A 13,533-nucleotide genomic window follows, 5' to 3' on the forward strand; every position below is an offset into this window, starting at 1 on the left:
ATGAGGTGACCACAGGATGACCATGGGGTGACCGTGGGTTCACCATGAGATGACCATTAATGTGTCCTCTCTAGGAATCTCTAGGCCCTGCAGTATGAATCTCTATGGTTAACCTCTACTGAAAGCTGACCATAGAGTTGCCTTGGAGGACCTAGGGATTCCTAGAGAGCACACTTCTCTAGGAATTTGGGGGTCCTCCAACACAATTCTATGGTCACCTTCTAGCGGATATTGACCATAGAGTTGCAATGGAGGACCTAGAGATCCAGAGAGAGAGAGAGAGAGAGAGAGAGAGAGAGAGTGACCTCTCTAGGCATTTGGGGGTCCTCCAGCGCAATTCTATGGTCTTCTATAATGTAAATAGGTACCACTACCTTTCTTTCTTTCTTTCTTTCTTTCTTTCTTTCTTTCTTTCCAGGCGCAACTCAGGAAAAGACATGAACCCGACGCGACGACGGGAACGGGAAGTGGTGTATCCACGCAGTCCTCCTCCCGGTCGCTGAAATCGCTGTTTCACGCCCATGGTTCGTGGATTCCTCCGACGGCAGCCATAGAGAAGGAAGAGAGGTGAGCTGTTTTTCATTTGATTGAGAGTTACTGCATGTCAGGACGGGGTTTGGACTGGATCAGGGCCCTTCTAGGGACTTCTCTCCCAACTCTATGGTTCTTTGTATTCCTTGCAGGTTGGAGGAGGCCTCCCCAAAATGGCTGAAGGAGCTGAAGTCCAAGAAGAGGCAGAGCCACTATGAGAACCAGGTCTAAGGATGGAGACCCACAAATGCGAAGGTGGGATAAAGAAACACCGTTCCATGCAGGAATACATAGGATCCTTCTGCCATACAGGAATACATTGCATCCTTCTGCCATGCAGGAATACATAGGATCCTTCTGCCATGCAGAAATACATAGGACCCTTCTGCCATCCAGGGATACATAGCACCTTTCTGCCATGCAGGGATACATGGGACCCTTCTGCCATGCAGGGATAGATAGGACCGTTCTGCCATGCAGGGATAAATAGGACCCTTCTGCCATGCGGGAATACATAGGATCCTAGAGCCATGCAGGAATACATAGGATCCTTTTTCCATCCAGGAATATATACGATCCTAGAGTCATGTAGGAATGCATAGGACCCTTCTGCCATGCAGGAATACATAGGATCCTTCTTCCATGCAGGAATACATAGGCTCCTAGAGTCATGTAGGAATACATAGGATCATTCTGCCATACAGGAATACATTGCATCCTTCTGCCATGCAGGAATGCATAGGATCCTTCTGCCATGCAGAAATACATAGGACCCTTCTGCCATCCAGGGATACATAGCACCTTTCTGCCATGCAGGGATACATGGGACCCTTCTGCCATGCAGGGACAGATAGGACCGTTCTGCCATGCAGGGATATATAGGATCCTAGAGCCATGCAGGAATACATAGGACCCTTCTGCCATCCAGGGATACATAGCACCTTTCTGCCATCCAGGGATACATGGGACCCTTCTGCCATGCAGGGATAGATAGGACCGTTCTGCCATGCAGGGATAAATAGGACCCTTCTGCCATGCGGGAATACATAGGATCCTAGAGCCATGCAGGAATACATAGGATCCTTCTTCCATGCAGGAATACATAGGCTCCTAGAGTCATGTAGGAATACATAGGATCATTCTGCCATACAGGAATACATTGCATCCTTCTGCCATGCAGGAATGCATAGGATCCTTCTGCCATGCAGAAATACATAGGACCCTTCTGCCATCCAGGGATACATAGCACCTTTCTGCCATGCAGGGATACATGGGACCCTTCTGCCATGCAGGGATAGATAGGACCGTTCTGCCATGCAGGGATATATAGGATCCTAGAGCCATGCAGGAATACATAGGACCCTTCTGCCATGCAGGGATGCATACGAACCTTCTGCAATGCAGGGATAGATAGGACCTTTCAGCCATGCAGTGATACATAGGACCATTCTGCCATAGAGGAATACATAGGACCTTTCTGCCATGCACGGATACATAGGATCCTTCTGCCATGCAGGAATACATAGGATCCTTCTGCCATGCAGAAATACATAGGACCCTTCTGCCATGCAGGGATACATTGCACTCTTCTGCCATGCAGGAATACATAGGACCCTTCTGCCATGCAGGGATACATAGCACCTTTCTGCTATGCAGGGATACATAGGACCTTTATGCCATGCACCAATACATAGCACCCTTCTGCCATGCAGGGATACCTAGGACCCTTCTGCCATGCAGGGATACATAGGAACCTTCTTCCATGCAGGGATACATAGGAACCTTAAGCCATGCATGAATACATAGGATCCTAGAGCCATGCAGGAATACATAGGACCTTTCTGCCATGCAGGAATACATAGGATCCCTCTGCCATGCAGGGATACATAGGATCATAGAGCCATGCAGGAATACATAGGATCCTTCTTCCATGCAGGAATACATACGATCCTAGAGTCATGTAGGAATACATAGGATCATTCTGCCATACAGGAATACATTGCATCCTTCTGCCATGCAGGAATACATAGGATCCTTCTGCCATGCAGAAATACATAGGACCCTTCTGCCATCCAGGGATACATAGCACCTTTCTGCCATGCAGGGATACATGGGACCCTTCTGCCATGCAGGGATAGATACGACCGTTCTGCCATGCAGGGATAAATAGGACCCGTCTGCCATGCGGGAATACATAGGATCCTTCTGCCATGTAGGGATACATAGGACCCTTCTGCCATGCAGGGATAGATAGGACCATTCTGCCATGCAGGGATACATAGGACCCTTATGCCATGCAGTAATACATAGAACCCTTTTGCCATGCAGGGATACTTAGGACCCTTCTGCCAGGCAGGAATACATAGGATCCTTCTGCCATAGAGGAATACATAGGATCCTTCTTCCATGCAGGAATACATAGGATCCTAGTGCCATGCAGGGATACTTGGAACCTTCTGCCATGCAGGAACACATAGGACCCTTCTGCCATGCAGGGATACATAGGAACCTTCTTCCATGCAGGGATACATAGGAACCTTCTTCCATGCAGGGATACATAGGACCCTTAAGCCATGCATGAATACATAGGATCCTAGAGCCATGCAGGAATACATAGGACCTTTCTGCCATGCAGGAATACATAGGACCCCTCTGCCATGCAGGAATACATAGGACCCCTCTGCCATGCAGGGATACATAGGATCATAGAGCCATGCAGGAATACATAGGATCCTTCTTCCATGCAGGAATACATACTACCCTAGAGGATGTAGGGATACATAGGACCCTTCTGCCATGCAGTAATACATAGGACCCTTCTGCCATGCAGGGATGCATAGGAACCTTCTGCAATGCAGTGATAGATAGGACCTTTCAGCCATGCAGGGATACATAGGACCTTTCTGCCCTGATGGGATACATCGGATCCTTTTGCAATGCAGGAATTCATAGGACACTTCTGCCATGCAGCAATACATAGGATCCTAGAGCCATGCAGGAATACATAGGAACCTTCTGCTATGCACGGCTACATAGCACCTTTCAGCCATGCAGGGATAAATAGGACCCTTATGCCATGCAGGGATACATAGGACCGTTCTGCCATGCAGGAATACATAGGACCGTTCTGCCATGCAGGGGTACATAGGAACCTTCTTCCATGCAGGGATACATAGGACCTTTAAGCCTTGCATGAATACATAGGATCCTAGAGCCATGCAGGAATACATAAGACCTTTCTGCCATGCAGGAATACATAGGACCCTTCTGCCATGCAGGAATACATAGGACCCCTCTGCCATGCAGGGATACATAGGATCATAGAGCCATGCAGGAATACATAGGATCCTTCTTCCATGCAGGAATACATACTACCCTAGAGGATGTAGGGATACATAGGACCCTTCTGCCATGCAGGAATACATAGGATCCTTCTTCCATGCAGGAATACATAGGCTCCTAGAGTCATGTAGGAATACATAGGATCATTCTGCCATACAGGAATACATTGCATCCTTCTGCCATGCAGGAATACATAGGATCCTTCTGCCATGCAGAAATACATAGGACCCTTCTGCCATCCAGGGATACATAGCACCTTTCTGCCATGCAGGGATACATGGGACCCTTCTGCCATGCAGGGATAGATAGGACCGTTCTGCCATGCAGGGATAAATAGGACCCGTCTGCCATGCGGGAATACATAGGATCCTTCTGCCATGTAGGGATACATAGGACCCTTCTGCCATACAGGGATAGATAGGACCATTCTGCCATGCAGGGATACATAGGATCCTTCTGCCATAGAGGAATACATAGGATCCTTCTTCCATGCAGGAATACATAGGATCCTAGTGCCATGCAGGAATACATAGGATCCTTCTTCCATGCAGGAATACATAGGATCCTTCTTCCATGCAGGAATACATAGGATCCTAGAGCCATGCAGGAAAACATAGGATCCTAGAGCCATGCAGGAATACATAGGACCTTTCTGCCATGCAGGGATACATAGGATCATAGAGCCATGCAGGAATACATACAATCCTAGATTCATGTAGGGATACATAGGACCCTTCTGCCGTGCAGTAATACATAGGACCCTTTTGCCATGCAGGAATACATAGGACCCTTCTGCCATGCAGGGATGCCTAGTAACCTTCTGACATGCAGGAATACATAGGACGCTTCTGCCATGCAGGGATGCATAGGAACCTTCTGACATGCAGGGATAGATAGGACCTTTCTGCCATGCAGGGATACATAGGACGATTCTGCCATGCAGGGATACATAGGAACCTTCTTCCATGCAGCGATACATAGGACCCTTAAACCATGCATGAATACATAGGATCCTAGAGCCATGCAGGAATACATAGGACCTTTCTGCCATGCAGGAATACATAGGACCTTTCTGCCATGAAGGGATACATAGGATCCTTCTGCCATGCAGGGATACTTTGAACCTTCTGCCATGCAGGGATACATAGCACCTTTCTGCCATGCAGGGATACATAGGATCCTAGAGCCATGCAGGAATACATAGGACCCTTCTGCCATGCAGGGATACATTGCACTCTTCTGCCATGCGGGAATACATAGGATCCTAGAGCCATGCAGGAATACATAGGATCCTTCTTCCATCCAGGAATATATACGATCCTAGAGTCATGTAGGAATGCATAGGACCCTTCTGCCATGCAGGAATACATAGGATCCTTCTTCCATGCAGGAATACATAGGCTCCTAGAGTCATGTAGGAATACATAGGATCATTCTGCCATACAGGAATACATTGCATCCTTCTGCCATGCAGGAATGCATAGGATCCTTCTGCCATGCAGAAATACATAGGACCCTTCTGCCATCCAGGGATACATAGCACCTTTCTGCCATGCAGGGATACATGGGACCCTTCTGCCATGCAGGGATAGATGCGACCGTTCTGCCATGCAGGGATATATAGGATCCTAGAGCCATGCAGGAATACATAGGACCCTTCTGCCATGCAGGGATGCATACGAACCTTCTGCAATGCAGGGATAGATAGGACCTTTCAGCCATGCAGTGATACATAGGACCTTTCTGCCATACAGGGATACATAAGACCCCTCTGCCATGCAGGGATACATATGATCATAGAGCCATGCAGGAATACATAGGATCCTTCTTCTATGCAGGAATACATACAATCCTAGATTCATGTAGGGATACATAGGACCCTTCTGCCGTACAGTAATACATAGGACCCTTTTGCCATGCAGGGATGCATAGGAACCTTCTGCAATGCAGTGATAGATAGGACCTTTCAGCCATGTAGTGATACTTAGGACCATTCTGCCATACAGGAATACATAGGACCTTTCTGCCATGCAGGGATACATAGGATCCTTCTGCCATGCAGGAATACTTAGGACCCTTCTGCCATGCAGCGATACATAGGACCCTGAAACCATGCATGAATACATAGGATCTTAGAGCCATGCAGGAATACATAGGACCTTTCTGCCATGCAGGAATACATAGGACCCTTCTGCCATGCAGGGATACATTGCACTCTTCTGCCATGCAGGAATACATAGCACCCTTCTGCCATGCAGGGATACATAGGACCCTTCTGCCATGCATGAATACATAGGATCCTAGAGCCATGCAGGAATACATAGGACTTTTCTGCCATGCAGGAATACATAGGACCCCTCTGCCATGCAGGGATACACAGGATTATAGAGCCATGCAGGGATGCATAGGAACCTTCTGCCATGCAGGGATAGATAGGACCTTTCAGCCATGCAGGGATACATAGGACCATTGTGCCATACAGGAATACTTAGGACCCTTCTGCCATGCAGGGATACATAGGACCTTTCTGCCATGAAGGGATACATAGGATCCTTCTGCCATGCAGGGATACTTGGAACCTTCTGCCATGCAGGGATACATAGCACCTTTCTGCCATGCAGGGATACATAGGACCCTTCTGCCATGCAGGGATACATAGGACCCTTCTGCCATGCAGGGATACATAGGACCCTTATGCCATGCAGTAATACATAGGACCCTTTTGCCATGCAGTTATACATAGGACCCTTCTGCCATGCAGGGAAGCTTAGGACCCTTCTGCCATGCCGGGATACATAGGAACCTTCTGCCATGCAGGAATAGATAGGACCGTTCTGCCATGCAGGGATACATAGGATCCTTCTGCCATGCAGGGATACATAGGACCCTTCTGCCATGCAGGGATACATAGGAACCTTCTTCCATGCAGGGATACATAGGACCCTTAAGCCATGCATGAATACATAGGATCCTAGAGCCATGCAGAAATACATAGGACCCCTGTGCCATGCAGGGATACATAGGATCATAGAGCCATGCAGGAATACATACGATCCTAGAGTCATGTAGGGATACATAGGACCCCTCTGCCATGCAGTAATACATAGGACCCTTCTGCCATGCAGGGATGCATAGGAACCTTCTGCCGTGCAGGGATAGATAGGACCTTTCAGCCATGCAGGGATACATAGGACCCTTCTGCCATGCAGGGATACATAGGACCTTTCTGCCATGAAGGGATACATAGGATCCTTCTGCCATGCAGGAATACATAGGACCTTTCTGCCATGCGGGGATACATAGGAACCTCCTGCCTTGCAGGAATTCATAGGACCCTTCTGCCATGCAGCAATACATAGGATCCTAGAGCCATGCAGGAATACATAGGATTCTTCTTCCATTTGGGAATACATAGGATCCTTACATGCAGGAATACATAGGATCCTAGAGTCATGCTCGAATACATAGGATCCTTCTGCCATGCAGGAATACATTGGACCCTTCTGCCATGCAGGAATACATACGACCCTTCACCCATGCAGGAATACCTAGCACCCTTTTGCCATGCAGGAATACATAGGATCCTTCTGCCATGCAGAAATACATAGGACCCTTCTGCCATGTAGGGATACATAGGAACCTTCTGTCATGCAGGGATACATAGGACCCTTCTGCCATGCAGGGATACATAGGACCCTTCTGCCATGCAGTTATACATAGGACCCTTCTGCCATGCAGGGAAGCTTCGGACCCTTCTGCCATGCCGGGATACATAGGAACCTTCTGCCATGCAGGGATGCATAGGAACCTTCTGAAATGCAGGGATAGATAGGACCTTTCTGCCATGCAGTGATACATAGGACGATTCTGCCATGCAGGGATACATAGGACCCTTCTGCCATGCAGGGATGCATAGGGCCCTTCTGCCATGCAGGGATGCATAGGACCGTTCTGCCATGCAGTGATACATAGGAACCTTCTTCCATTCAGCGATACATAGGACCCTTAACCCATGCATGAATACATAGGAACCTTCTGCCGTGCAGGGATAGATAGGACCTTTCAGCCATGCAGGGATACATAGGACCCTTCTGCCATGCAGGGATACATAGGACCTTTCTGCCATGAAGGGATACATAGGATCCTTCTGCCATGCAGGAATACATAGGACCTTTCTGCCATGCGGGGATACATAGGAACCTCCTGCCTTGCAGGAATTCATAGGACCCTTCTGCCATGCAGCAATACATAGGATCCTAGAGCCATGTAGGAATACATAGGATTCTTCTTCCATTTGGGAATACATAGGATCCTTACATGCTCGAATACATAGGATCCTTCTGCCATGCAGGAATACATTGGACCCTTCTGCCATGCAGGAATACATAGGACCCTTCACCCATGCAGGAATACCTAGCACCCTTTTGCCATGCAGGAATACATAGGATCCTTCTGCCATGCAGAAATACATAGGACTCTTCTGTCATGCAGGGATACATAGGACCCTTCTGCCATGCAGGGATACATAGGACCCTTCTGCCATGCAGGAATACATAGGACCCTTATGCCATGCAGTAATACATAGAACCCTTTTGCCATGCAGTTATACATAGGACCCTTCTGCCATGCAGGAATAGATAGGACCGTTCTGCCATGCAGGGATACATAGGATCCTTCTGCCATGCAGGGATACATAGGACCCTTCTGCCATGCAGGGATACATAGGAACCTTCTTCCATGCAGGGATACATAGGACCCTTAAGCCATGCATGAATACATAGGATCCTAGAGCCATGCAGAAATACATAGGACCCCTGTGCCATGCAGGGATACATAGGATCATAGAGCCATGCAGGAATACATACGATCCTAGAGTCATGTAGGGATGCATAGGACCCCTCTGCCATGCAGTAATACATAGGACCCTTCTGCCATGCAGGGATGCATAGGAACCTTCTGCCGTGCAGGGATAGATAGGACCTTTCAGCCATGCAGGGATACATAGGACCCTTCTGCCATGCAGGGATACATAGGACCTTTCTGCCATGAAGGGATACATAGGATCCTTCTGCCATGCAGGAATACATAGGACCTTTCTGCCATGCGGGGATACATAGGAACCTCCTGCCTTGCAGGAATTCATAGGACCCTTCTGCCATGCAGCAATACATAGGATCCTAGAGCCATGCAGGAATACATAGGATTCTTCTTCCATTTGGGAATACATAGGATCCTTACATGCAGGAATACATAGGATCCTAGAGTCATGCTCGAATACATAGGATCCTTCTGCCATGCAGGAATACATTGGACCCTTCTGCCATGCAGGAATACATACGACCCTTCACCCATGCAGGAATACCTAGCACCCTTTTGCCATGCAGGAATACATAGGATCCTTCTGCCATGCAGAAATACATAGGACCCTTCTGCCATGTAGGGATACATAGGAACCTTCTGTCATGCAGGGATACATAGGACCCTTCTGCCATGCAGGGATACATAGGACCCTTCTGCCATGCAGGAATACATAGGACCCTTATGCCATGCAGTAATACATAGAACCCTTTTACCATGCAGTTATACATAGGACCCTTCTGCCATGCAGGGAAGCTTAGGACCCTTCTGCCATGCCGGGATACATAGGAACCTTCTGCCATGCAGGAATAGATAGGACCGTTCTGCCATGCAGGGATACATAGGATCCTTCTGCCATGCAGGGATACATAGGAACCTTCTTCCATGCAGGGATACATAGGACCCTTAAGCCATGCATGAATACATAGGATCCTAGAGCCATGCAGAAATACATAGGACCCCTGTGCCATGCAGGGATACATAGGATCATAGAGCCATGCAGGAATACATACGATCCTAGAGTCATGTAGGGATACATAGGACCCCTCTGCCATGCAGTAATACATAGGACCCTTCTGCCATGCAGGGATGCATAGGAACCTTCTGCCATGCAGGGATTGATAGGACTTTTCAGCCATGCAGGGATACATAGGACCATTCTGCCATACAGGAATACTTAGGACCCTTCTGCCATGCAGGGATACATAGGACCTTTCTGCCATGCAGGAATACATAGGATCCTTCTGCCCTGCAGAAATACATAGGACCCTTCTGCCATGCAGGGATACATAGGATTCTTCTTCCATGCAGGAATACATAGGATCCTTCCATGCAGGAATACATAGGATCCTAGAGTCATGTTCGAATACATAGGATCCTTCTGCCATGCAGGAATACATTGGACCCTTCTGCCATGCAGGAATACATAGGACCCTTCACCCATGCAGGAATACATTGCACCCTTCTGCCATGCAGGAATACATAGGATCCTTCTGCCCTGCAGAAATACATAGGACCCTTCTGCCATGCACGGATACATAGGAACCTTCTGCCATGCAGGGATACATAGCACCTTTCTGCCATGCAGGGATACATAGGACCTTTCTGCCATGCATGGCAGAAGGTTTCTATGTATCCCTGCATGGCAGAAGGGTCCTATGTATTTCTGCATGGCAGAAGGATCCTATGTATACCTGCATAGGACCTTTCTGCCATGCAGGGAAGCCTAGGACCCTTCTGCCATGCCGGGATACATAGGAACCTTCTGCCATGCAGGGATACATAAGACCCTTATGCCATGCAGTAATACATAGAACCGTTTTGCCATGCAGTTATCCATAGGACCCTTCTGGCATGCAGGGAAGCATAGGTCCCTTCTGCCATGCCGGGATACATAGGAACCTTCTGCCATGCAGGGATAGATGGGACCTTTCTGCCATGCAGGGATAAATAGGACCCTTATGCCATTCAGTAATACATAGGACCTTTCTGCCATGCAGGGATACTTAGGACCCTTCTGCCAGGCAGGAATACATAGGATCCTTCTGCCATGGAGGAATGCATAGGACACTTCTGCCATTCAGGAATACATAGGATCCTTCTTCCATGCAGGAATACATAGGATCCTTCTTCCATCAGGAATACATAGGATCCTTCTTCCATGCAGGAATACATAGCATCCTAGAGCCATGCAGGAATACATAGGACGATTCTGCCATGCACGGATACATAGGACCTTTCTGCCATGCAGGTATACATAGGATCCTTCTGCCCTGCAGGAATACATAGGACCTTTCTGCCATGCACGGATACATAGGATCCTTCTGCCATGGAGGAATACATAGGACCCTTCTGCCATGCAGGAATACATTTCACTCTTCTGCCATGCAGGAATGCATAGGATCCTTCTGCCATGCAGGAATACATAGGACCCTTCTGCCATGTAGGGATACATAGGAACCTTCTGTCATGCAGGGATAGATAGCACCTTTCTGCCATGCAGGGATACATAGGACCCTTCTGCCATGCAGGGATACATAGGACCCTTCTGCCATGCAGGAATACATAGGACCCTTTTGCCATGCAGTTATACATAGGACCCTTCTGCCATGCAGGGATGCTTAGGACCGTTCTGCCATGCAGGGATACATAGGATCCTTCTGCCATGCAGGGATACATAGGACCCTTCTGCCATGCAGGGATACATAGGACCCTTCTGCCATGCAGTAATACATAGAACCCTTTTGCCATGCAGTTATACATAGGACCCTTCTGCCATGCAGGGAAGCTTAGGACCGTTCTGCCATGCAGGGATACATAGGATCCTTCTGCCATGCAGGGATACATAGGACCCTTCTGCCATGCAGGGATACATAGGAACCTTCTTCCATGCAGGGATACATAGGACCCTTAAGCCATGCATGAATACATAGGATCCTAGAGCCATGCAGAAATACATAGGACCCCTCTGCCATTCAGGGATACTTAGGATCATAGAGCCATGCAGGAATACATACGATCCTAGAGTCATGTAGGGATACATAGGACCCCTCTGCCATGCAGTAATACAGAGGACCCTTCTGCCATGCAGGGATGCATAGGAACCTTCTGCCATGCAGGGATTGATAGGACTTTTCAGCCATGCAGGGATACATAGGACCATTCTGCCATACAGGAATACTTAGGACCCTTCTGCCATGCAGGGATACATAGGACCTTTCTGCCATGAAGGGATACATAGGATCCTTCTGCCATGCAGGAATACATAGGACCTTTCTGCCATGCAGGGATACATAGGATCCTTCTGCCATGCAGGAATGCATAGGACCCTTCTGCCCTGCAGCAATACATAGGATCCTAGAGCCATGCAGGAATACATAGGATTCTTCTTCCATGCAGGAATACATAGGATCCTTCCATGCAGGAATACATAGGATCCTAGAGTCATGTTCGAATACATAGGATCCTTCTGCCATGCAGGAATACATTGCACCCTTCTGCCATGCAGGAATACATAGGATCCTTCTGCCATGCAGGAATGCATAGGACCCTTCTGCCATGCAGCAATAAATAGGATCCTAGAGCCATGCAGGAATACATAGGATTCTTCTTCCATGCAGGAATACATAGGATCCTAGAGTCCTGTTCGAATACATAGGATCCTTCTGCCATGCAGGAATACATTGGACCCTTCACCCATGCAGGAATACATTGCATGCTTCTGCCATGCAGGAATACATTGGATCCTTCTGCCATGCAAAAATACATAGGACCCTTCTGCCATGCAGGGATACATGGGACCCTTCTGCCATGCAGGGATGGATAGTACCGTTCTGCCATGCATGGAGAAATAGGACCCTTATGCCATGCAGGAATACATAGGACCTTTCTGCCATGCAGGGATACTTAGTACCCTTCTGCCATGCAGCAATACATAGGATCCTAGAGCCATGCAGGAATACATAGGACCCTTCTGCCATGGAGGAATACATAGTACCGTTCTGCCATGCAGGAATACATAGGACCCTTCTGCCATGCAGGAATACATAGGACCCTTCTGCCATGCAGGAATACATAGGATCCTTCTGCCTTGCAGGAATACATAGGATCCTAGAGTCATGTAGGAATACATAGGACCCTTCTTCCATGCAGGAATACATAGGACCCTTCTGCCATGCAGGAATACATAGGACCCTTCTGCCATGCAGGAATACTTAGGATCCTTCTGCCTTGCAGGAATACATAGGATCCTTCTGCCATAAAGGAATACATAGGTCCCTTCTGCCATGCAGGTATACATAAGATCCTTCTTCCGTGCAGGAATACATAGGATCCTAGAGTCATGTAGGAATACATAGGACCCTTCTTCCATGCAGGAATACATAGGACCCTTCTGCCATGCAGGAATACATAGGACCCTTCTGCCATGCAGGAATACTTAGGATCCTTCTGCCTTGCAGGAATACATAGGATCCTTCTGCCATAAAGGAATACATAGGTCCCTTCTGCCATGCAGGTATACATAAGATCCTTCTTCCATGCAGGAATACATAGGATCCTAGAGTCATGTAGGAATACATAGGACTCTTCTGCCATGCAGGAATACATAGGAAACGTCTCCCATGCAGGAATACATTGGACTCTTCTGCCATGGAGGAATACATAGGACCCTTCTGCCATGGAGGAATACATGGGACCCTTCTTCCATGGAGGAATACATAGGATCCTTCTGCTATGGAGGAATGCATAGGAAGCTTCTGACATGAAGGAATACATAGGACCCTTCTGACATGCAGGAATACA

At 48.0% G+C, this 13,533-nt stretch overlaps 1 protein-coding gene across 4 annotated transcripts in view; it reads left to right on the forward strand.

Moving 5' to 3' along the window:
- The window catches only part of LOC149290121 (uncharacterized protein KIAA1671-like), a 46,466-nt gene that overhangs the window by 31,920 nt on the left and 1,013 nt on the right, over positions 1-13,533 (forward strand). For all 4 annotated transcript variants that reach the window (XM_089490069.1, XM_089490068.1, XM_089490067.1 and 1 more), the window contains 2 exons: positions 419-567; positions 684-786. In XM_089490069.1, coding sequence (XP_089346195.1) covers positions 419-567; positions 684-762 — 228 coding nt within the window. In that variant the 3' untranslated portion in view covers positions 763-786. The remainder of the gene's footprint in view (positions 1-418; positions 568-683; positions 787-13,533) is intronic.

Source organism: Sceloporus occidentalis, unplaced genomic scaffold (assembly GCF_023333645.1).
Source record: "Sceloporus occidentalis isolate IW3139 unplaced genomic scaffold, rSceOcc1.0.p SCAF_41, whole genome shotgun sequence".
Classification (NCBI taxonomy): domain Eukaryota; kingdom Metazoa; phylum Chordata; class Lepidosauria; order Squamata; family Phrynosomatidae; genus Sceloporus; species Sceloporus occidentalis.